General features: G+C 39.7%; 1 protein-coding gene across 1 annotated transcript; it reads left to right on the top strand.

The window, feature by feature from the left end:
- Positions 1-196: 196 nt before the first annotated feature.
- SPCS2 (signal peptidase complex subunit 2) lies at positions 197-24,779 on the top strand. Its single transcript, XM_082844186.1, has 5 exons — positions 197-337; positions 12,111-12,194; positions 12,793-12,953; positions 17,753-17,887; positions 23,900-24,779. Exons 1-5 carry the CDS (start codon positions 224-226, stop codon positions 24,084-24,086), a joined length of 681 nt encoding a protein of 226 aa, XP_082700312.1. The 5' UTR covers positions 197-223; the 3' UTR covers positions 24,087-24,779.
- Positions 24,780-25,438: the final 659 nt, after the last annotated feature.

Here is a 25,438-nt window from a genome sequence, read left to right as displayed (position 1 = left end):
TAGTAACCGCGACGCGGCGGCTGCCCGAGTAGGCGGCAACTGATGACTGCAGCTTCTAATTACTACAAGTTCCGGCAACCCCGCGGCCACTTCCGCTGGCAACCTCGCGTCAGCCAGCCCCATCTACGGATCCCGATGGACTCCGCGCGGCACGTCACGCCGTCAGCTCCAGCCAATCGGCTTCGGACAAGTAGGAGGGGAGGGAGACGCAGAAGCAAGCAAGATGGCGGCGGCGGCTGCACAGGGAGGGAGAACTGGTGGTGGCGGAGGCAGTAGTGGGGCTGGAAGTGGTTCCAGCTGTGGGACAGGCAGTAGCCGCAGCGGCTTGCTGGACAAGGTGAGAAGTCGGTTCTTGGGGGCAGGCGAGGCCTGGGGACGCCCGGGAGGCGGCGAGCCCCCTTTCCCATCCTCGCCCCCCCTTCTGCGGCTTCCCAGGGGAATGCTCGTCGGGCCCACCGTGGGAACCCTACGGGCGCTTGTAGCCAGCTCCCTACACACCTCAAACCCGGGCTCTCTCTTCTTTAGGACTTCTTTACTTCTCGGAAGTGTTCGGTCCTTAATGCCGGCCACTACAGCTTCTTAGGAATATTCGATTATTCTCACATTTCAGTGCAGCCATCGCTTTTTCCTTGGTGGTGCTGGGGGTCACTGTTGAATGTGCCCATTTCACCGACAGGGAAATGTGAATCCTGGCTGAATGAAAGCCGCTGTTCGAAGTCAGTAGCCTCCAATCTCCCCATCACGACCGCCACACTTGCGTGCTGCTACATATTCCAGAGTGCTTTGGGCCTTTTGCTTACTGAAGTTTCTAGGCGTTTTATCTCGATACCCCGAATACTGAGCTTCGAGTATTGACTTCCCCTACGCGCTGACAGGAAGCCTTTCAGATTTATCTTTTTTCCTCTCTCCTTCACCCTCCCCCTTCCTTCCCTCCCCCCTCCACGCCAGGTGCCCTAGGTGAATCGTATTCATGAGCTTGTTACTTGCTCAGGCTTACCTCTTCTCCCCCTCTACCCATCCAGTTGTGGTTTTTTGTTTTGTTTTTTGTTTGTGTTAATGTCCTAACAACAAGGGTTTAAAAGAAAAGAAAAAAAGTCAGATTCTTTTCCTGGGTTGGCCCTTCTTGCCCTTTGCATAGCATCTCGAGAGAAACAATTGCGTGTAGGTCTGGGTCTTAGTACTGGTTCTGCCTCTAATTAGCTGTGTGACCTTGAAATGTGCTTGTTCTCCCTGTGTTTTGTTTCCTCATCTGTAAAATGAGGGACTTAGCCTTAATGTACCCTAAGGTTCCTTCCAGTTCTCTCATTGTAGGGCCCTAAGCCAGTGTGATGAGAAATGTTAAGCATGGGGTCTTTAACATAGTAAATAGTCAGGACTGTTTACTTTAATTGAAAACAGCTTTCAGACTTCTCTGTGCTTAACACATGGTAGGTGCTTAAGAAATGAATACATGATCATATTGAGGGGCTTGGATCCAGATCTTTTTGCTTCTCTTTTTGGGTGTCATTGGTTTTGAATTACATGGTTCTCACACTCTTAACCCTTCTTAAGAGATAGGAACATGTTCTGGGAGTTGGGATGGTAAATCGCTCCAAGGTGTGTGAAAGTGTTGAGAATTGATGGTCATTTTCATACACAGATCCTGCCTTCCTGCTGGGTGAACACCTCACGGCCTATGTTTATTCTGTCCCATTGAGTGCTCTTGCTCTTTGCTCCACTTGGATCATCACCAGCAAACATTAAGCATGGACAGTCTGCTAAGGCAGTGATTACTGAAAAGTGTATGGCATCAGTGCATTTTGGAAGAACCTGCGTTTGGGGGTCATAAGATTTGGGCTTTGACGTAGATCTGCTAGTTTCAAACTGTATGAAGATTGGCAAGTCATTTAACCTCACCAAGCTTTCCTTTCTTCACCTGAAATATTAGGGTTTTGGGGAGAATCAAATGAGATGATATACGTTAATGATCTCTGTAACCTATAGTATCTAATACAGAGATGTAATGGCAGAGGAAAAGAATCAAGAATCCTACTGCCAGAAAGTACTCAGTATAGCTGAGTATAGGACATGGGGTACCCAAAATATTAAACATAAAACTATTTGGTATTCACATGTGTACTTTTTAGAGAAGTTAAAGTGAGAGAATGATCCCTGAGATCTAATTGATAAGGGGATGAGAGCCCTAGGGAAAGACCTCATGTTTGAGAGTGGAACTGGGACCTTATTTTGAGAGAGAGACAGAGACAGACAGCCTACCAGTTAAGAATGTCCTTGAACAAAGGTACACGGTGCCTGATGTTTCTCAGGTACTGAGTTGACTGACTGTTCTCTAAGACAGGGGTCCCCAACCCCCAGTTCCTGTTAGGAACCGGGCCGCACAGCAGGAGGTGAATGGGGTGCCAGCGAGCAAGGCTTCATCGCTCGCATTACGGCGAGGTGGGTGGGGACGCATCCCCGTCCACCCACCCCAGTCTGTGGAAGAATTGTCTTCCACAAAACTGGTCCCTGGTGCCAAAAGGTTGGGCACCGCTGCTCTAAGAGACCTGTAATGACAAATAGGTAGAATCAGATGAAGAAGGGCATGGATTGCTTGAAGTAGAAGTAGGAAGGAAGCCTGTTGAAGGTTTTTGAGCCTGATATATAAAGTGGTTTTAGAAAAGTTATTCAAATAGTTCGGAGTGGTAGAAATTAGAAGTCTTCTAATAAGTCTTCTCATACCATACTAGTATATGGGGTTTAATATAAAAAGAAAGACAAGTTTGAGTTCTAGTGCAGCATGTTAAAAACTACATGGTCTTGGATAAGTTTGATATCACTGAACTTAAATTTCCTTATGTGTACATTGTGGATGCCCATACATATGGTAGGCTTGTTGTAAATATTAAGTCATAATATTGGTAAATGTTCTTTGTACAGGGCTATAAAAATAGAATGATAAGGTGAGGAGAACCCTAACTTGAGTAGTAGAGATAGATAAAAGGCCTCAGAAAGGAGCACTTGGCAGAATTAACTAAGAAGTGAGGGGCCGAGGAGAGAGAAAATAAGTCAGGAGCTGTTTAGGTGCTTTTTCTTGGAGAACTTCATTTCAGCCTTACATTGAGTTGTTTTTCCTCTGAAGTCTCTGGCATTTATTGCACGTGGGAATTCAGCTGTCACTTAATATGACATACTGTTTTATATTCTACCAATTTGTCCAGTTTCCCATGAGACGTTCTCTATAGTGATCAACACAGAATAAATACTTGGAGCATTGAATTTAGCAGAGAAAAAACTTCAGATCTGCCACCCCAGTCTTCAGAAACTGCCTTAGAGGATGATGCCTCTATTTGAAAACTGAGGGTACTGTGGAAGAGAAAATGGGGAAAAGATGTTACTCTCAGTGGAGCAGGAGCTGAATGAATAGAGAAGCTTTCGCTCTATGGGAATGAGAGGCTGTTACCTTACAGTTTCTTTAATTTGATTTGTCTTGATTTTTTTGGAGGGTTTTTATTTTATTTCTTGCAGCTTTGGTTTTACTTGCCATGAAGAAATGTAATGAAGAGATGCAAATGTGCTTGTAGTTTTCCCTAAGCAGATGTGAGTTTCTGCTTCTATGAAACTGACTTTGAGAACAAAGCAATTTTAGTTTCCTGATCTTAAAGATAGGTATGCAAATATAACCTTCCAGCTTCCATCACAGAATAACTTAGATCATTGTAGTAAGTTATTTTTCCCAAAATACATCAAAGCATTTTGTTCTACGTAGCAGGCTATAAAAATTGTTTGCTTAATTTGTTTTGGCTATTAAAATTGACATGTGGCATTAAAACATGCTTTCCAGAACTATATCCAAATTCTTTTAACCTCATAGTTGGATTTCTGTCTCCTGGCTGGATTTTTTTTGGCTATTAAAATTGTTTTGGCTATTAAAATTGACATGTGGTATTAAACCATGCCTTCTAGAAGTTATATCCAGGCCCTTTTAACTTCATATGTGGATTTTTGTCTCCTGGCTAGATGGTTTTTGGCTATTAAAATTGTTTTGGCTATTAAAATTGACATGTGGTATTAAACCATGCTTTCTAGAAGTTATATCCAGGCCCTTTTAACTTCATACATGGATTTCTGTCTCCTGGCTGAACTGTCAACCTGATCTTAAAGTACCCCTTTTATACCTTAGTAGCTGAGAACATAGGTTCTGGAACCAGGCTGGCTGGCTGGCTTTGAATCCTTGCTCTGCCACTTAACAGATATATGTTCTTGGGCAAGTTAATAAATCTCTTTGTATCTCAGTTTCCTCATCTGTAAATTGGGGATAATAATAGTATTTACCTTAAAAAGTGGTTCCTGGCACATAGTAAGCACTCAGCAAAACATGTATAGCTGCCACTAACTAGCTTGTTACTCTGGATTTCAGCTTCCTTAGATAATATTTTTTATAACATATGAAGACTGTCTACATCAGACTTTCTTGGGGTTTTAGTAAAAAATAGAGATTTCTGGACCTCATCCCAGACCTGAATCAGATTCTCTGGGGGTGGGGCCTGGACAGCTGCATGTTTTCACACATAGCTGTTTATTTATTTATTTCCTCTACAGTTTAACAGGTTAAGAACTAAGGGGTTTTTTTCTTGTTTGGTTTTTAACTATTCTGCTTAATCAATAGTGATTTCTCGAAAATGTTTATAATGAAGAGACCTTGAAATTCATGTGTTCAGCCTCCTCATTTTATAGACATGGACACATGCAGAGGGGAAGATGAAGCAACTTGTCCAAGAGCACACAGCGAGTTAGTTACAGTTCCAGAACCTGGCTTCCCAGCTCTTAATCCAGTACTGTTACCTTACTTAGTACATTGCCTCTCATACTGGAGCAGACCATGTGCTAGCTAACGTAGTAGTGGAAAGAGCATCTGTTTTGAGGTTGGAAGACCTAGGCTGAAGCCTTGGCTTTGTCACCCACCAACGTGTGTCCTTAGACAGGTCTTATATACTCTTTTGCTCTCTTCGATGGGATCTTAGCTTGCCAGACTCAAACAGGGTAGTATGCCTGTACCCTAACCCAGCTCTGACAAAGAGTGTGAACAGTTTTATGGCAGTACTGTGATGTGTGTGTTTGTGTTTAAAGAAACAAGATGCAGGCTTTTAACACTGTTTTGCAAACTAAACTTTAAAAGCATCTCAAAACTCATTATTTTTGACTTCATCAAAATTAAAAACCTTTTCGTGTCAAAGGACATTATCAAGAAAGTGGAAAGACAGTCCACAGCATGAGAGAAAATGTTTGCAAATCATATATCTGGTAAGGGTCTAGTATCTAAACTATATAAAGAACCTTACAACTCGATAATAAAAAGACAAACCAGTTTTTAAAAGAATAAAGGATGTCGGACTTCCCTGGTGGCGCCGTGTTTAAGAGTCTGCCTGCCAATGCAGGGGACATGGGTTCAATCCTTCCGGGAAAATCCCACATGACGCAGAGCAACTAGGCCCATGCGCCACAACTACCAAGCCTGCGCTCTACAGCCCACGAGCCACGACTATTGAGCCCATGTACCACAACTACTTAAGCCTGCACTACTAGAGCCTGTGCTCCACAACAAGAGAAGCCACCACCATTAGAAGCCCACACACCACAACAAAGAGTAGCATCCACTCACTGCAACTAGAGAAAGCCCGCATGCAGCGACGAAGACCCAGTGCAGCCAAAAATAAATAAATACTTAAATAACTTTAAAAAAAAGAACCTGTTATTGCTTCCCCAACATTGATTTTAAAAAAAGCAAAAAAAAGGATAAAACATGAATAGATATTTCTCCATAGAAGATATATAGATGGCCAGCAAGCACATGAAAAGATGCTCAACACCATTAGTTATTAGAGAATGCAAATCAAAACCACAATGAGATACCAGTCGTATGGCTATAATAAAATAAGAAAAATAACCATTATTGGTGAAGATGTGGAGATATTGGAACCCTCCTACATTTCTGATGGAATGTAAAATGATGAAAGTTAAGAAGAGTTACCATATGACTCAGCAGATCCCACTCCTAGTTATAAACTCAAGAGAATTGAAAATGTGTGTCTACACAAAAACTTGTACACATGATCATAGCAGCATTATTCATAATAGCCAAAGGGTGGAAGCAACCCATAAAAGTGTGGTATATCCATGCAGTAGAACATTATTTGGCCATAAAAAGGAATGAAATACTGACACATGTTACAACATGGATGAACCTTGAAGATGTTATACTAAGTGAGAAAAGGCAGTCACAAAAGGCCACATATTATATGATTCCATAGATATGAAATGTCCAGAGTAGGCAGATCCATGCAAACAGAAAGTAGATTAGTGGTTGCCAAGGCTGGGGGTGGGGTGGTAGTAATTGGAGTGACCGCTTATGGGAATAGGGTCTCTACTGGGGGTGATGAAAATGTTCTGGAATTAGATGGTGATGATTGCACAACCTTGTGAGTATAATAAAAACCACTGAATTGTACATTTTAATTTATTTTTAAATTTTATTTATTTATTTTGGGCTGCGTTGGGTCTTCGTTGCTGCGCGGGCTTTCTCTAGTTGCGGTGGGCGGGAGCTACTCTGTTGCAGTGTGCAGGCTTCTCATTGTGGTGGCTTCTCTTGTTGCAGAACACGGGCTCTAGGCGCGTGGGCTTCAGTAGTTGTGGTGCACGGGCTTAGCTGCTCCGTGGCATGTGGGATCTTCCTGGACCAGGGCTCGAACCCATGTCCCCTGCATTGGCAGGCAGATTCTTAACACTGTGCCACCAGGGAAGGCCAGAATTGTACGTTTTTAAATGGTGAGTTTTATAGGTGAATTAGATCTCAATTTTAAAAACATTCTTTTTATTTTTACAGGGTTTATGAAGTAACCTTTAAAGCTTCAAACTATTATTTTTTTTAACTATTTACCACTGTATACACAGTGGTATCAAAGATTTTAACAACCTCTATCAGCTCAAGTCCCTTCTTTAGCTGTTGCCTGCACCATCTCTCTGTTCTGACCTCCGTCTTGTCAAATCGTAGTGGTTTTTCTTATTACCTGGCCTTAAGTATTTGACTCATCGATCACTTCTTTCTTGAAATATTATCTTTATGTGGCCTCTAGAACACCACTTGCCCTGGTTTTCCTCTTTCTCCACTTATCTGTCTTTATTGTTGTTATTTTTTCTTCTGACTTGTAAGTATCAGCAAGCCCCTGGCCCTCTCCATGTACACTCATCCCAAGGAGATAAACAGTGTCATGGCTTAAATTCCATCTTTAAGTTGATGACTTCCACATTTATATTTACAACCTAGACCTCTCCTCTGAGCCCAGATTTATATGTCTAAATGCTTGCCATCTCCACTTTGATATCTGTTAGGTATGTTAGACTTAAGTAGCCAGATCCAGTCTACTTACCTCCAGTTACTCTGGTGTTGCCACTGATACTCATGCTCATAATTATCGCGTGGTCATTTCTAACTTCCAACTTAACTCCAGTGATAACTGCAGCCAATAATAAGCCACTATTAAGCAAGTAATTTTCTTTGCAATATTTCTTGCCCATTTTTATAAAAAAAAGATGGAAATTGAAGATTAAGTATGTTGCCAGGAGCTATAATATCTCTCTTTGAGATATCCTGGTATTTCTTAATTGGAATCTAAATTAGACAACAGTAAGCATTCTCAAGACAGACATCATTTGCTCCCCAAATTGAACATTTTTTCCTTATTTTGAACTTACTGCTTTCTGATCTTTTGCCAAATGAGTGCATATGGGAGGTAGGGGTACGTATTTCCAACTCAAATAGTATCTCAACTTCTGAGTCTGCCATCAGTTTTCATAATCTTATTTTGGTTTAGAAAATTCTGAAATCAGTGTAACTGTAGAGCTTAAACATCTCAAACTCATCATATACAAATGGGTATTTCTTCTTTTTCCTCCTCTGTTTCTTCTCTTGGAAAACAATATGACAGCTCAGAGAGTTATCTAAGGCCGAATTCTAGTAGAATGGTCATCTCTATCTTCTCTCTTTGATGTTTCTTGTAACTAGTCTGATGTTAAGTCCTGCCAATTCTACCTCATAAATAATCCCCTTTCATCCCCTTGCTGCTGCTCTAATTCAGGCCCTGCATCTAAATCAGGCCCCATCTGATGTGTTTATCTCCATTGTTACTCCCCTCCAGACCATCTGCTAGGTTGCCACTAAAAATGACTTTTTTAAAAAACATAAGTTTGATTGTGTTGTTCACCGGCTTAAAATATTCTCCACTGCTTGTTTCAGAATAAGGTCCCAAGTCCCCTAGCCTAGTAAATAAGGCCATCTAGGATATGCTCCCTCCGTCATGTGCCTCATCTCCTACTACCTTCCCCCTTTGCAGCCTACATCCACTTTGTAAACTGAGAGAGACCAAAGAAGAGAGAAAAAAGGTTTAGTAATTTTTCTTAGAGCCATGCTCAGTTCTTTTAAAATCAGAGCAGGGTCCTTCCATTGGCACAGCTCACTTCTGGTATCCTTCATCTCTTCAGTGTGAATTGAGGAATCCTTTGAGTCTTACTGCCCAGTTGTCAAGCTAAGGAACTTTATGAAGCAATCCACGGAGGTCTTTATCACTGCATAACTTTACTTCTGTTTTCACTGCTATTAAAATCTTTTTATTATTCAGATTTGCAGTGGAGAATAACTGAAGTGAGTCTTTGTAATGTTCTATCAAAGCCATCAAATGCATAATTTTTGTGTATAGTTCGTCATCCAGGTCTGGCATCAATCAGTGTGCTGGTTTGATAAAGTGTTTTATGTTGATAGTGGCAGGGAAGTAATTTCTTTAAGATAGGACTTTTTGAACTGTATTTTCAGTCAAATAGCAGTTGGTTTTAACTGGAGGAAAATGGAAAATTCCAAATATTTTGTATCCTGCAGGTTTTGTTGGCATATTCAAGATTAAAATCTTTTTAAGATTTGTTTTTGTTATTAACTATAACTTATTAGATAAGAATCAAGATACTTTGTATGGCTGTCACTTCAGCAGTCTGTGTCCTTTTGTTTTTATGGCTAATAATTCCTTTCCTTATATTTTGTGGGAAGCAGTGTAGAATAATGAAACAGCACAGGTTTTGAAATTATGAAAACTTGATTGAGTCCCAGCTTTACCACTTCCTAGCTTTCACCTTGGGCAAATTTCTTAAACCCTTAGTGTTATCTGTAAAAGGAGGATGCTAGTCAGTTTGGGCTGCTCTCACAAAAATACCATAGACTAGATAGCTTAAACGACCAAACTTTATTTCTCACAGCTTTGGAGGATGGGAGGTCTGAGATCAGGGTGCCAGAATGGTTGGGTCTAGTGACAGCCCTCTTAAATGGTTACAGACAACTTTCTTGTATCCTCACATGGTTAAAACAGAGTAAAAGCAGGTTCTCTCATGTCTTTTTATCAGGGCACTAATCCCTTTCACGAAGGCTCTACCCTCATGACCTAATTACTTCCCAGAGGCACCACCTCCTAACACTGTCACATTGTGGTTTAGGATTTCAATTTACAAATTTGAGTGGTGGGAGGAGGGTGGAGATGATGGACAGGGGCTGGAATAGTAAACCAAGAAAAGAGTAAGGCATGGTATCTAAGAAAAGGGGGATTAGCCCAAGAGAAGGTTAAAGGAACTCCCCGGGTCATAGTAAAGGGAGATTCCAGGATGACAGTTAATACAGCAGGACTGGAAAGAAATCCAGTCCAGAAGGCTCCAAGAGAGATTTCTCCAGGAAGATGAAATTCACAGAATGCTGAATATGATTGCAAATATTGAAAGGAGAGTTAAACAATTGAGGGAGAATTTGAGAATATATTGGTGAGAAATACCTTGTAGGATTAAAAACAGCAACAAAAACAATAGTAGCTCCAAGAAAAGCAAAAAGCTATGCAGGAAAGAAAAAGTAATCCTAATATACATGACTCACCTGTGAATAGCATTTATGGTCATATTGTAACCTCCAAATAATGATCTAGCAAAAACTAAGGTATAAGACCAAATCAATATTGATCTACTATAACTATATTAAAAAGATGGTGAGGGAGGAGCAGGAAAAATGAGAAAGTGGCAGGGGATGAAGTGGTTAAATCTCATCTTTCATGGTGAAAAGTCAATAGATTTAATGCTGAGAACTGAAAATAATAATATAAACTTTTCTTTTCCCCCCAGAGATGTGGATACCCAAAAAATCAGCCAAAGGAGTTGAAATTAGTGCCTGTCTCTGGAGAGTGGAAAATGACAATAGAAAGAGTCTTAAGGGGAGGGGAAGCAGGACTGCTATTTTTTTTTTATAACTTACAGAACTCTTTAAACCATGTATATATATGTATGATGTTGGTGCAAATAATAACTAAGTAAGTCAATACTTGTGATTGTTGATTGTGCTCAATATACACATATCTATAATACACAGGAGGGAATGCAGGGAAGAGGAATTGTGTGCAGAGTTACCACATCCTTACAAAAGGAAGGTAATTTGCACTTAGGGTTGAGGAAGAGAAGAGTGAGGAAAAGAAGATAGTCCTGAATAGCAATAGAGAGTACATGACCAGGATTGTACATTTTAGTTGATGGGCAGTTTTTGAGAATGATGGAAAATGTCCATTTTCCTGCCTTTTTTTCCAGATGTATCTCTGTACTACAGCAGAGATGCTATTTGCTTTGATATAGGCTAAGGTTTTTCATTTACACAGAATGGATGATGCTCCTATCTCTTCAGAAATCAATTATAAACTTTCTTGTTTATGTAATTCACTGGAAATGTTCCTGTACCACTTGCTGAAGATCCTTCTAGGTACCAGTGGAGTTAGAGCTGAGACTAGCTGAGACTAGGTACCAGTGGAGTTAGAGCTGAGACATTTTAGCACATGTTGTAATGGCTTCTTCTCTGTTTTATCCCCCAGTATTGCCAAGAAGTTATCCTCTGAATTGTAGAGGCAAGTTTCTTTTCTGTGATGCACTGCAGGTAGTGATGGGTGGCTGGGTTTCTCTGAGAACATAATTTTTTTTTTTTTTTGGAACGAGCCAAAAAATTTTTAATGACTTTGATTCACAAATAATTCAAATTCTGTTATGGATTCTGGCTATACAAGTTCTTTCTTTTGCTTGCTATTGTCAAAATGGGATTTACTAAACTAAGTGTAAGTGAGCTATTTAGCTAGATAGCCTGTGAATTTCTTCTTGGTTCAATTTGTATTTTTTAAATTAAATGTCATGTTTGATTTGTAGGCTGGCAGGCTATGAGAATCATCATTACAACATGCTTCCACTAGTAATTTTCTCAAAGAAAATTCTTGTTTTTTTGAGACATAAAGGGGAAAGCCTTGATTGAGTTTTAATCACTTGAGGTATGACTGTTTTAGTTCATGTTTTTTCCCCCAACAAACTTCACAGAATAGTTTTTCTTTTTTGTGTAATAGTATGTAGAATCACAAAATTAAGTTTGATGAATTATATTTCTACACTCCTTTAAAATCTTCTCACGTTTTACAGATGTTTGTTCCATCTTTATTTCTTGTATGCAGCATCTCTGAACTTGTTCTCAGTCAGAACAAAGTCATGTACCTAACTGGTGATAGGACTTAGTTCAAAATGTTCTTTCCAACAGACTACACTGGATTTGCTGTTTTCCTACAGTTAAGACATGCTGATAAAATATAAAAGTTGTTAGCAGACAAAAATGTATTAAAGGAGACCTTTGTCATCCGAAAGTTCATGGATGTATATTGTCTGGATTTTGTAGTCACAGAATGAAAGGATGAACAAGTGCAATTCCTTTCTACTCCCACATTTTTGTAAAATGGGGATGGGATATTTGAGTTCACACTATAGTCTCTGCAGCCTATGTAAGTGTTCTGGTTTTGGCCTTGTACATTTGACTTTCTAGCATGGAGACTGGCAACATCATACGAGTACCACCAGATTCTAGTGACCTAGTCTCCTTCAACTTCATTTTCAAGTGTTTTGTCTTTTAGCTGTCCAACATCAGAAGAGAGAATAAATGTTATATATACTTGAGAATGCTCTTAAGGAAGTAGTTCATTTTACTTTTAGTAAGATACCATATCTCTTCACGCACACCTTATCTGTTTGATTTACAGTGGAAGATTGATGATAAGCCTGTAAAAATTGACAAATGGGATGGATCAGCTGTGAAAAATTCTTTGGATGATTCTGCCAAAAAGGTACTTTCTTTGGGGGTGGGGAGCGGGGAGTCTGTTACTATGTATACAGCTGATGGCACATCTCTTGCAGGGTTTTTTCCTTCTATGACTTAGAATGACTTTAGTTTTCAGTGTTAGGAATTGAGCCAGAAAGCATTTTCTAAAATCCTTACAGTGTATATAGGGGAACAGGTGTTAAAATATAATTGTTAGTTACCTCTAATTTCTCTTCAGAATCTCTAATTTTTGAATTCCAGAAAGCTGGTAATCTATCATTTTTGAGATAAATTAGCCTAGAGGCAAGAGGGTTGAGGGAATATAGGGCATTCAGCCATGATGAGTCATCTCTGTATTTTAAAAGGGAAAAGAAAAGTTTAGCTTCATTCTAGGGAGATGAGGATTTAAAAAAAAAAATGTATGAGAAGTTGATGAACTTTTTCTCTGGGATCTTTGTAAACAGGTTGAATATTTTTTTTGCTCAGAGTGGCAAAATCTGATTGGAGATAACAACTTGATCATTTATGTGATTAACATAACTTTCATCATGGAAATTAAGAATACAAGCAAATACAAAGAGGGAGGTATTCCTATTAGCTTGCTTCCTTCTTCTTCTCACTAGGTACTTCTGGAAAAGTACAAGTATGTGGAGAATTTTGGTCTAATTGACGGTCGCCTCACCATCTGTACCATCTCCTGTTTCTTCGCCATAGTGGCTTTGATTTGGGATTATATGCACCCCTTTCCAGAGTCCAAACCTGTTTTGGCTTTGTGCGTTATATCATATCCTTTAAGCTCAGGTTTGTTTTCTACTGACAGTTTTTTTAAATCTCTACTGGTACTCTTCTCTGCTCCTTACAAAAAAACAAACTTTCATCTTGGGGCCTGCTCATGTTACGATTTAACATTATGACATGTGAGCATCTGTAAATTTATGTCATAATTATCATTGATATTTTAGATTCAGTACAGTTATTTTATCTTTAATTCTGTTTAGTTATTAATGTAGAGGTTATAATCCAAGTGTGAGCACCTAATAGGAAAACACATAGGAATAGTGAGACCCAGCTCTTCTCATTTCTAGCCTAGAACTTAACCCATTAGACCAGGTTGCTTCCAGCCACTCATGCCAGGGTATAGGTATACCTCACTTTATTGCACTTTGCTTTATTGTGCTTCATAGATAGCGCATTATTTTTTTTACAAATTGAAGGTTTGTGGCAACCCTGTGTGTTGAGGAAGTCTGTTGGTGCCATTTTTCCAACAGCATTTGCTCACTTTGTATCTCTGTCACATTTTGGTAATGCTCACAATGTTTCAAAGTTTTCCATGATCATTATATTTGTTATGTTTGTTATGTTTGTTATATTTGTTATTTATATTTGTTATTTGTTATTTGTTATGGTGATCTGTAATCAGTGATCATTGATTTTACTATTGTAATTGTTTTTTGAGGCACCACAAACCACACCCATGTAAGACAACTAACATTTTAATGGATAAATGTTGTGTGTGTTCTGACTGCTCCAGACCAGCCATCTCTCCATCTCTCCCTCCTCTGGGCCTTCCCTATTCCCTGAGTCACAGCAGTATTGAAATTAGGCCAGTAAATAACCCTTCAGTGGCTTCTAAGGGTTTAAGTGAAAGGAAGAGTTACATGTCTCTCACTTTAAATCAAAAGCTTAGAAATGATTAAGCTTAGTGAGGAAGGTGTGTTGAAAGCTGATATAGGCCAAAAGGTAGGACTCTTGTGCCGGTTACCCAAGTTGTGAATGCAAAGCAAAAGTTCTTGAAGGAAATTGAAAGTGCTACTCCAGTGAACACATGAATGATAAGAAAATGAAACAGCCTTAATCCTGATATGGAGAAAGTTTTAGTGGTCTGAATAGAAGATCAAGCCAGCTACAAGATTCCCTTAAGCCAAAGTCTAATCCAGAATAAGGTGCTAACTCTCTTCAATACCAAGAAGGCTGAGAGGTGAGGAAGCTGCAGAAGAAAAGTTTGAAGCTAACATGGGGTGGCTCATGAGGTTTAAGGGAAGAAGCCATCTCCATAACATAAAAGTACAAGGTGAAACAACAAGTGCTGATGTAGAAGCTGCAGCAAGTTATCCAGAAGATCTAACTAAGATAATTAATGAAGGTGCCTATATATACTAAACAACAGATTTTCAATGTAGGTAAAACAGCCTTATATTGAAAGAAGGTGCCATCTAGGACTTTCATAGCTAGAGAGAAGCTTCAAAGGACAGGCTGACTCACTTGTTAGAGGCTAATGCAGCTGGTGACTTTAAATTGAAGTCCTTGCTCATTTACTATTCTGAAAATCCTAGGGCCCTTAAGAATTATGTTGTATCTTCTCTGCCTGTGCTCTATAAATGGAACAACAAAGTCTGGGCGACAGCACACCTGGATGACAGCACATCTGCTTACAACATAGTTTACTGAATATTTTAAGTCCACTGCTGAGATCTACTACTCAGAAAAAAAGATTCCTTTCAAGATATTACTACTCATTGACAATGCACTTGGTCATCCAAGAGCTCTGATGGACATGTACACCAAGATTAATGTTGTTTTCATGCCTGCTACACAACACCCGTTTCGCAGCCCATGGATCAAGGAGTAATTTCAACTTCAGGTTTTATTATTTAAGAAATACATTTTGTAATGCTGTAGTGCCATAAATAGTGATTTCCTCTGATGGATCTGGGCAAAGTAAATTGAAACCTTCTGGAAAGGATTCACAATTCTAGATGCCATTAAGAACACTTGTGACTTATGGGAAGCAGACAAAATATCAAACGTTAACAGGAGTTTGGAAGAAGTTGATTCCATCCCTCATGAATGACTTTGAGGGGTTCATTACGTCAGTGGAGGAAGACACTGCAGATGCAGAAACAGCAAGAGAACTGGAATTGGAAGTGGAGCCTGAAGGTGTGACTGAATTGCTGCAATCTCATGATCAAACTTTGACAGATGAGGAGTTGCTTCTTGTGGATGAGTAAAGAAAGTAGTTTCTTGAGCTGGAATCTACTTCTGGTGAAGATGTGAAGATTTCTGAAATGACAACAAAAGATTTAGAATATTACATTAACTTAGTTGATAAAGCAGCAGGGTTTGAGAGAAGATTGATTCTAATTTTGAAAGAAGTTCTGTGGGTAAAGTGCTATGAAATAGCACTGCATGCTACAGAGAAGTCGTTGATGAGAGGCAGAGTCAATGAATGCAGCAGACTTCATTGTCTTATTTTAAGAAACTGCCATGGCCACCCCAGCGCTCAGCAACCACCACCCTGCTCAGTCAGCAGCCATCTGAACATTGAGGCAAGACCCTCCACCAGCAAGAAGATTACTACTCGCTGAAGGCTCAGATGATGGTTAGCATTTTTTAGCAATAAAGTCTTTTTTAATTAAGGTGTGTACATTGGTTTTTTTAGACATAATGCTACTACACATTTAATAGACTACAGTATATGTAAACATAACTTTCATATGCCCTGGGAAACAAAATTTGTGTGATTCAGTTTATTTTGACACTCCTTTATTGTGGTGGTCTGGAACCAAACCCGCAATGTCTCCAAGGTATACCTGTTTTAGGAAAGGATCAGATTTTGGAGGTTCAGATCTGTGTCAGGTTTCCTTGAAGCTGAGGGGCTAGACTGGGAGTTACTGAGCATGAGGTATAGGTGTGGCTTGTGTAACAGCTAGAGAACGTGGGTTTGAAATTTCAAGTTGTTTTTGTGATAATTACTTTTTGGAGACTGTTTGAATGCTGCTTACTTATAAATATGAGTAATACACACTCAGAATTATTATGAAGATCAAATGAGAGATTTTATACTATATTTAGAATATAAAGTTAAATATGTTGATAGTTTTCTTGTGGTCCCCACTCCCTCCTCCCCAAGTCAATCTATACATACTGAACTTTTCTTTTTTTTTTTTTTTTTTTGCGGTATGCGGGCCTCTCACTGTCGTGGCCTCTCCCGTTGCGGAGCACAGGCTCCAGACGGGCAGGTTCAGCGGCCACGGCTCACGGGCCTAGCCGCTCCATGGCATATGGGATCTTTCCAGACCGGGGCACGAACCCATGTCCCCTGCATCAGCAGGCGGACTCTCAACCACTGCGCCACCAGGGAAGCCCTGAACTTTTCTTTTTAACTTAAAAAATATATTGAATGTCTTTCCATATTAGTATATATAGGACTACCTCATTCTAAATAGCCACCTTGTGCTATTGCCTGTCTGCTATGTACTGATATGTACTAGTTGTTGAAAACAGATCATTTTGGTAGGCAGTTTACTTTTCATAACAATCTTACAACCACCTGAAATATTTCTAAAAATTCCACTTTGGGGATTTTTCTTCAGAGGCAGTTAGAAAGCCATTGAATAAAGCAGGTCCTGACCAAAAGTGGTATTATCCAAATTGATCTCAGATTATAGTCACAGAATTTGCACCTTGACTGCTTACAGTATCAGATAAATCATCCCAGTATGAACTTTTTCACTATTAAGGCAGTTCAAAAGAATATGCCATAGGTTCTAGAGACAGTTCTCAAAAGAGTTCCAAAGATCTTTGAACAATGACAACAACCTTATTATAATTATATGGCCTCCCAAGAGAACAGCCTTGAGGAATTTCATTTGTTTGATTATATTTGTTTAAAACAAAACGCGATCTTGCCATTTTTATAATCATGTCATTTTTATACGTAATAATAGTACCATTATAAATGTCTTCTGTGTGGTGTACACTAAAAATATATATACCATCACTAAGTCTCATGACAATTCTAAAAAGTCAGTTTTATCCCTATTTTAGAGGTGACAGTATTAAGCCTTGGGATAAGGAGTAATTTGTCAAGGTTACATTGGTTAAAAGCCAGAGTTCAAATCTAGGACCACTTTACTCCAAAGCTCATACTTTGTACTATACTTTCCTGCCTGTCCCTTATATAAAATTTAAATGACACATGTACACAAAGCTCTTTTGCCAGTTTCTGGCACACAGGTACTCAAGTATGATAGTTAATACTGTCAAAAACTGAGTATAATAATAAGCCTACATGTATGGAGGAAGTAGTTGTCCTTCTCGTAACTAAATTGTGGTAGTCGCCCAGCTAGCTCATTTGGTAGAGCATGGGACTCTTATAGTAAACTAATTTGAAGTCAGTTTTCCTCTTTTAATGACCCTTGAAATTGGTTGAGTGTGGTCAAGTCCACTGTGATTATTAGTTTTGTATTGTATGGAGAAATAAGCACAAGTCTTGACAAACTAGGTAATAGAGGATCTCTTTATATATGTTGTCCTTGAACAGAAAGATGAGAGCTGATTTATGCCCGGTACCTTTTTCCTTTCTTGTTTTTTGAGATGTTCTTTGCAGAACTAACCAGAGAGAGCCTGGCTTCTCTTGCATAAACATAAGGATGAAAATGAAATAGTTAAATTTTCAGTGTTTTTACAGCAAGACAAAACTGTCTTCTTTAGGCCTATCATTATGAAAGTTTTTGTAGCCCTTGCTTGTCAGTTTGTGTTATTTCTCTTTTGTGTGTATTTTCCCCTTAACTTGATCTGAACCTATTTTGTGATGATGGGGATCCTGACCATTTATACCTCATATAAGGAGAAGAGCATCTTTCTCGTGGCCCACAGGAAAGATCCCACAGGGATGGATCCTGATGATATTTGGCAGCTGTCATCCAGTCTCAAAAGGTATGACTATCCTCACAGATTCTTAAATCCTGATGTTGGGTTTTCTCTGGGTGTTAGTCATTATCAACAGACTATTGTATGCCTACTCTTTGCAGATCATAGTGCTAGTCATAAATGAAGAAAGGATTGTGAACTAGAAGGTTTTCCTTTGTATTGCACTTCTAAGATTCCATTATCACAGAAGTGCTCTGAGGATAAATTGTGGGAGAAAGTACGTTGGTGGAAGAATAAAGAATGATTTTCTTTTTCCTTGTGGCCAATAAACTGAGCCAGTTAGAGAGAAGAACTATAAACTATATATGTATCTGTAAAGGCCAAAGGTATGAAGTCAGTTGTCTTTGAAGAACCCCATTAGCTTCTGTGTCTTCTGTGATCCTGACTGCAGTCTGTGCAATCAGGAATCTCTGAAACAATGCACTGGGCAACTCAGAGAAACACAGTTCAGTCAGCAATGGGTGTAACTTTGTGCAGCTGACACCTCAGGTCTTTCTAGGTATCTAGAACTAGGTTCAAATTCCAGCTTGTCTCTTTCTAGCTGTGTGACTTTTGGTATATCAGGTAAACTATTTGAGCTTTAATAGAGTAAAAAATGATTCGTACAGTTTTTGTGAGGATGCCAACTGGTATATATAGTTGACTCTTGAACAACAGGGGTTTGAACTGCGTGGGTCCACTTATACATGGGCTTTTTTTTCCAATAGTAAATACTGAAGTACTGCACAACCCATGGTTGGTTGAATCTGCAGATTCGGAACTGTGGATACAGAGGAACCACCTATATGGAGGAGTGACTATGAGTTACATACACATGGATATTCAACTGCACAGAGCATCAGCACCCCTAACACCCTCTGACACCCTCCCCCTGTCCCCATAGTGTTCAGGGGTCAGCTGTATACCAAGCATTATGAAAGATGGCATCTGTTGAGCATTTACTATATACTAGGTATTGTGCCAACTGCACCGTCTCATTTAAACCTTAGAACAACCCATTTTAAAGATAAGAACCCAGGTCCAAAGGGTTTAATGAATTATTCCAGGGTTATAGAGCCCAAAAGTGAATCTAGCCACATCTGAACTCATGCTCTCAGTCACTATCCTAAAAACACATGGTATAGTTCGTAGCACATAGTAGGCTCTCAAATTTTAAGTACAGTTACTCACATATATGAAGGTAAGTATAGCATCAACGCCAAACAGCCTCTCATTACCAGCTTGTGGAGATATCTGTAAGGAGGAGCAGACCTTCATTCTGATGTTGCACCTGAGTTCTTATCTCCTGGCAGGACTCATAGCTGCCATTTTGGTCTCAGCTGTCATAAATCTGCACCCTGTGCCAGGCCCCTAAAGCAGAGTTTCAGAATTCTAGACCCTAGCAACATCTTGATTTCATTATTTACATGCTGACTTAAGTATTTTTTAAACAGCTTTATTGAAATATAGTTCCTGTACCATATTTCACCTATTTAAAGTAGTTCAGTGGTTTCTAGTGTTTTTAAAGATGTCTACAATCATCACCACAGTCAACTTTTATTTATTTATTTATTTAAGTTTTGGCTGCGTTGGGTCTTCGTTGCTGTGCACAGGCTTTTTCTAGTTGCAGAGAGCGGGGGCTACCCTACATTGCGGTGCGCAGGCTTCTCACTGAGGTGGCTTCTCTTATTGCGGAGCACTGGCTCTAGGCGCACAAGCTTCAGTAGTTGTGGCACGCAGGCTCCAGAGCGCAGGCTCAGTAGCTGTGGCACACGGGCTTAGTTGCTCTGCAGCACGTGGGATCTTCCCGGACCAGGGCTCGAACCTGTGTCCCCTGCATTGGCAGGCGGATTCTTAACCAGTGCTCCATCAGGGAAGTCCCCTACAGTCAACTTTAGAGCATTTTTATCCTCTCCAAAAGAAACTCTGTACCCTTTAACAATCATCTCCCTATCCCCTCATTCTCCCAACCTGAAGTAACCACTAGTCTACTCTGTACATTTCCCTGTTCAGTTTATTTCATATGAATGGAATCACGTGTAATATGTGATCTTTTGTAACTGGCTTCTTTCACTTAGCATAATGTTTTCAAGGTTCAGCCATGTTATCAATATTTCATTCCTTTTTATGCCAAATAATATTCCATTGCATGGATATACCGCATGTTGTTTATCCGTTTATTAGTTGAGGGACCTTTGAGTCATTTCCACCTTTTGGCCTTTAAGAATAATGCTGCTGTGAACATTCATGTACAAGTTTTTGTGTGGACAAATTCTCATATAATATACCTAGGAGAGGAACTGCTGTATCATATGGTAACTCTTTTTAATTGCTTGAGGAACTGCCATACTGTTTTCCAAAACAACTGCACCATTTTACAATTCTTCTAGCAGTATATGAGGGTTCTGATTTTTTTCACATTCACTGCTGACTTTTACCAACTGCCACATTGTTGGTGCCTGTAGAAAGGAAATATGCCACCTCTGTTCCTTCTTGCTGTAGTGAAATAGAGGCTCACTCCTCTTTCCTTAGAGGTGGCTCCTGGCTCATTGGCACTCTCTTTAACATAACTCCTTTCAGAAGGCTTGATTGATGATTTCAGTATCCAAGTAGATGATTATTCCAGGACTCTAGCCTCTTAGTTTTACTTCCTCTCCTCTGATTATCTTGTTTTCTGCCATGTCTTAAATACTTATTTCCCTGGACATACCCTAGATCTTGCTATTACTGATAACTAATTACCTTCAATAACTTCATTTTTAAGTATCCCACTCTTTGACCATTGCTTTATATTTTTCTAGTTTATATCCTTCTTGTTCTCTTGTCCCAGCAGTTCTTCAGCCCCAGTGGCATCCATAATCCATTGAGCCTACCACCTTTTCCCTGGTCCTCTTCTCTTCATTGTCTCACTTCCTCCTTACCTAGCTTAGATTCCGTGGCATTTCTGTAGCGCAGTTACTCTCTCACTGTCCTAGAGGATCTTTCATACCTTCTTCTCTATCCTCAAACCTCTTGCCCTCCTCCCCCACTTCACTCTCAGCTTCTTTTGTTTCTGGGAAGATAGCAGGAGTCAGAATTCTCCCATCATTATCCACTCACAGTGCTCATCATACTCTACCTTCTTTCTCAGTTCCTGTCTGAAGCCTCTTCTCTATTTGGCCACTAGATTCTATCCCTTCTCATTTACTTGATGTTTCCCTCTCTGCTTGGTTATTCTTTCTGGCATACAAATATGTTGTAATTTCTCCCACCTGAAAAGTTGTTTTTCTTTTCACACATTCTCCTCACATGGTCTTCTCATTTCTCTGCTCCCCTTTTTTCTTCTCCCATCATCTCTTGGATTTGCATATCTTCACTTCTCTTTCCTCATCGTATTTGACCTGTCAGCAGCATTTGAACAGTGGATCACTCTCTCCTTGTTAAAATTTTTTTTTAAAGTAGGCTTGTAGGATACTGTAATCTTCTAATTTTCTTCTTACCTTAGTCTCTGTTCCTTAGAGTCCTGTGTGATTCTTCATTATCCCGTCTCTGAATTTGAAATGCCACTAGTGCTCGTTCCTAGCAGCTCTTCTCTGTCTATATTCACTTACTATGTGTAACCTTATCCAGACTTTCAGGACTTTAAATACCTTCTATAATGATGAAGATCTCTAAATCTGTATTTTCATCCTAGACCTTCTCCAAACTCCAGCTATGCCCCAGCTTTCTGTTTGACATTGGATCCTAATAAGCATCTCAAAATTAACATATCCAAAACCTAACTCTGCTATCCCTTACCTAAACCTGCTTTTCCCCATCTAAATAGATGGCAGCTCCATCCTTCTAGTTACTCAGGCCAGAACTCTGGAATCATTTTGACTCCTTTATCTCAATCCTTTGAATAGGTTGTCAGCAAATTCTGTCAGCTCTACCTTCTAATTATATTCATTCTAACCACTTACTATCTCCACTGCAGCCATCATCTCTCAATTAGGTTACTGTAATAATGTCCTAATGGACCTCTGCAGCTGCTCTCCGTGCCCACAGTCTCTTTCCAGTACAGTGGGCAGAATGATCCTTTTAAAACGTCAGGCAGATCAACTCAATCCTCAGCGCAAAATCCTCTCACATAAAGACTGAAATCCTAAGCATAGCTTAGAAGTCCATGCTTATCTATTCTCTGCAGCCCCACACCCATGGACACACACTCCGCATCTCCTGTGGCTTTTATCCTGTCCCTCTCCATTCTGTTTGCATTGGCCTCCTTTCTGTTCTTCAGACATTCTGGGCATGTGCTTGCCTCAGGGCCTTTGCATTTAGTGTGTCCTCTGCCTGGAATATTCTTTTTCCAGATAGCTTGTTCTCTTACCTCTTTAGGCTCTGCTCAAACATCTGCTTAGTGAAGACTTTCCATATTTAAAAGAATATCATAATTTTTATTTTATTGTTCCCTCACACAGCAAGATAAAAGTCTCAAAAGACACATTTGTCTGTTGTGTTCACTGATGTATATCCTTAGCATCCAAAACTGCCTGACATATATGGTTAGTCCTGAATAAATATTTGTTGAATTAATGAGTAACTTTTTAAAAATGCATTAGATCGTGTCCTGCCATCAGAGCCATGGAACTGGGCTCAAAAGTCCAAAAATTACTGTGATATCAGTTAGCAGCAGTTGATCAGAGCTTGAGAAAAATTTTTGAGGTGTTGAAAATATTCAAGGACCTTTACTCCTAGCTATCCAGGTTGGAAGTAACTGGCTAGACAACAATTTATTGAGCTATGATTTTTTTGAGCACTGGTTAATGATAGGCACTGTTATAACCATAACAGTGATCCTGAAAAATAGGTGGTGCTTTTCCTGTTTTAAACATGCAGAAAAAAGCAGAGGCTCAAGCCTCTGCTTCCTCTAAAGATAATACCAGCCTGACAGTCCACTGAATATGCCCTAATTAAATGGAGACAGAAACAGGTGCAGTTGCGGGGAGAAATGTCAGCCTGCCAGGGGTTGATGTTATAAACCCTCTTGAATAAGTAGAGATAGTAAAAGCCTTCAAGATACCTTAAGGTGTAGCTAAGGGATCTCTGGAGTTCATGTAGTAAAAGATATCCCTGGCCTGGGATCAGGGTAGAACCTGGAACTAGACTGATTACAGGGAACAAGGACTGAGCAGCCTGGAATTGGGGAACATCTGTGAAAACAAGGGTTCTTCATTTATCAATAAAAATTTGATTGCCTAACAAACTCCAAGCTAAGAATAGAAAATAAGACAAAATCCTTGCCCTCAAGAATCCCTGAGACAGGGACTTCCCTGGTGGTCCAGTGGTTAAGACTTCATATTCCCGATGTAGGGGGTACAGGTTCGATCCCTGGTCAGGGAAGATCTCGCATGCTGCATGGTGCAGCCAAAAAATTAAAAAAATAAATTTCACAAGTGATACGTGAAAATTTTTTAAAAAAAAGAATCCCTGAGACTAGTGAAGAACAAAAATACGTAATTATCATTTCAATAGGTAATTTCACTGACAGCATAGGAGCCTGTCATTAGACCTAGCAGATGATAGGCACTGAGTAATTGGGTTGACTATTAATTGATGGTGCATGGATGACAAAGGCAAGACATCTAACCCAGTTTGGGAAGGTTTTCCCAGAAAAGTTCATGCCCAAGTATGAACTTAACAAATGGGAATGTTTATTACAGACAAATTAGTCTCACTAATCAGGTGAGACTGGAGAAAAGTGTCTACTAGGAGTACTCTTCTAGCATAACAACGAAGCAAAGGCCAGCAGTGAGAGAAGATGGTCCGTGTGGTTTAACAATCTATGACAAGGTAAAGGAGGCACATAGTAATTAAATCAGGGAAGACATGGCAGCGCCTATGAACCAGAACTTCTATCCTGAAGGTGCCCTGGAATTTTTTTTTTTCTGGAAAGGATAATGTTGTATGTTCCCTATATCACTGGTAGCCAGCTCAGCCCTATTTTTCAAAAACACTTGGTGCTCTGTTGTTACTGGCTGAATGTCTGTGTTTGGTTTTTGATTTGTTATCTTTGCTTAGGTTCGATGACAAATACACTCTGAAGCTGACCTTCATCAGTGGAAGAACAAAGCAGCAACGGGAAGCCGAGTTCACCAAATCCATTGCTAAATTTTTTGACCACAGCGGGACGCTGGTCATGGATGCGTATGAGCCTGAGATATCCAGGCTTCATGACAGTCTTGCCACAGAAAGAAAAATAAAATAGCCACTTCTAAAAGCAGCCATCTTTTGGCTGGATCATGCTGAATTGAGGGGTGAGGGAGAAAGAAACAGAGAACTTAATATGGATAAAGTAAGAAATGTAAAAAATGTCAGTTTTGTCTTGAAATTTTAGTCCATTCTGTATAAATAGAATTTTCTAGCTCAGATATGAGAAGTTGTAGCTCTGATATCTAGCTGTAGCCTCTTTGGTCTGCTGATTGCATTGTTTTGATTTGCTTTTCTGGAAAAGCATTTTTGCTAAAAACCATACAGACTTCCTCCTTCATACCTAGCAGTACTTTATATAGTATAGCTTTGTGCCATGCAGCATTTGAAGACTCAGTTTTTTAAATTGTTAACCTGTTGCTGACTTTACTGTGTTAATTCCCATTTCAACAGCTGTTTCCCTTAATTCAGGATACAACTTCTTGTGTATGACAGTTTTCCTTCACACACCATTTTTGTGGGTGTGTATATATCTGACTTGGGGAGAATTGGGGAAAAAAACCCACAGCTTTTTAATTTGTTTAAAAGAGACTTTCTGCCTGTTACATTTTGTGCTCTTAACCAATTAAAGAAGCCAATGGCATTTTTAGTTTTATTTTGTCTGTTTTCCACTAGTATATCCCTGTTGCTTTGTTTGTGCCCTTTATCAACTGCCATTTTCTAAAATTTTTTTCAATAAAAGGAAAGAAGATGTGAAAAAATGGAGTCATAGTCTTGATGGAAGGAACAGAGCAGCACATGCTAACAGTCTTACTGCTATAGGTTCCTTTTGTTTCTAGGCTGTTTCACTGGTCAGAGGCCCTTGAGAACCTGTAGGTGAAGAACTGCTAGCTTTCCCGTGATAACAGTAATGACACTCAGCACTTACTTTGTGCCAGGTAGTGTTCCAGGTACTTTACATGTATTAACTCACTAGTGCTCACAACTGTCCCAAGAAAGTAGGTACTGATATTATCTCCATTTTATAGATGAGGAAACAGAGGCACAAAAATTGAATAATTTGTCACACGGCTAACGTTAGAGCTGGGATTTGAACCTGTTGTGTCTGGCTCCAGAGTTGTGAGCAGCACCGTTTCTAGTATTTTCCCACTATGGTCAGAGAAGAACTGGGCAGTTGCCCAGATCCTGTGACCTATAGGAATATTGTCCCTCTAGTCTTACATAAATACAATTCCAGCTGAGCCTGGTATCTAAAACTATAATCAGCTTATAAGAAATCCCAGTTATCACATTTTCCTCTTTGACTTGGGAACGTTGCCCTATTTAGCACCACGCAGTAGGGGACTGTAGAACATCACTAGACAGGGAGTTGAAGCCTTGGATTCTATACTCTGTTTCCATATACCTTGG

Source organism: Leucopleurus acutus (assembly GCF_964270905.1).
Source record: "Leucopleurus acutus genome assembly, chromosome: 8".
Taxonomy (NCBI): domain Eukaryota; kingdom Metazoa; phylum Chordata; class Mammalia; order Artiodactyla; family Delphinidae; genus Leucopleurus; species Leucopleurus acutus.
Note: the sequence above shows the minus strand (reverse complement) of the source record. Positions and strands in the feature narration are given on the sequence as shown.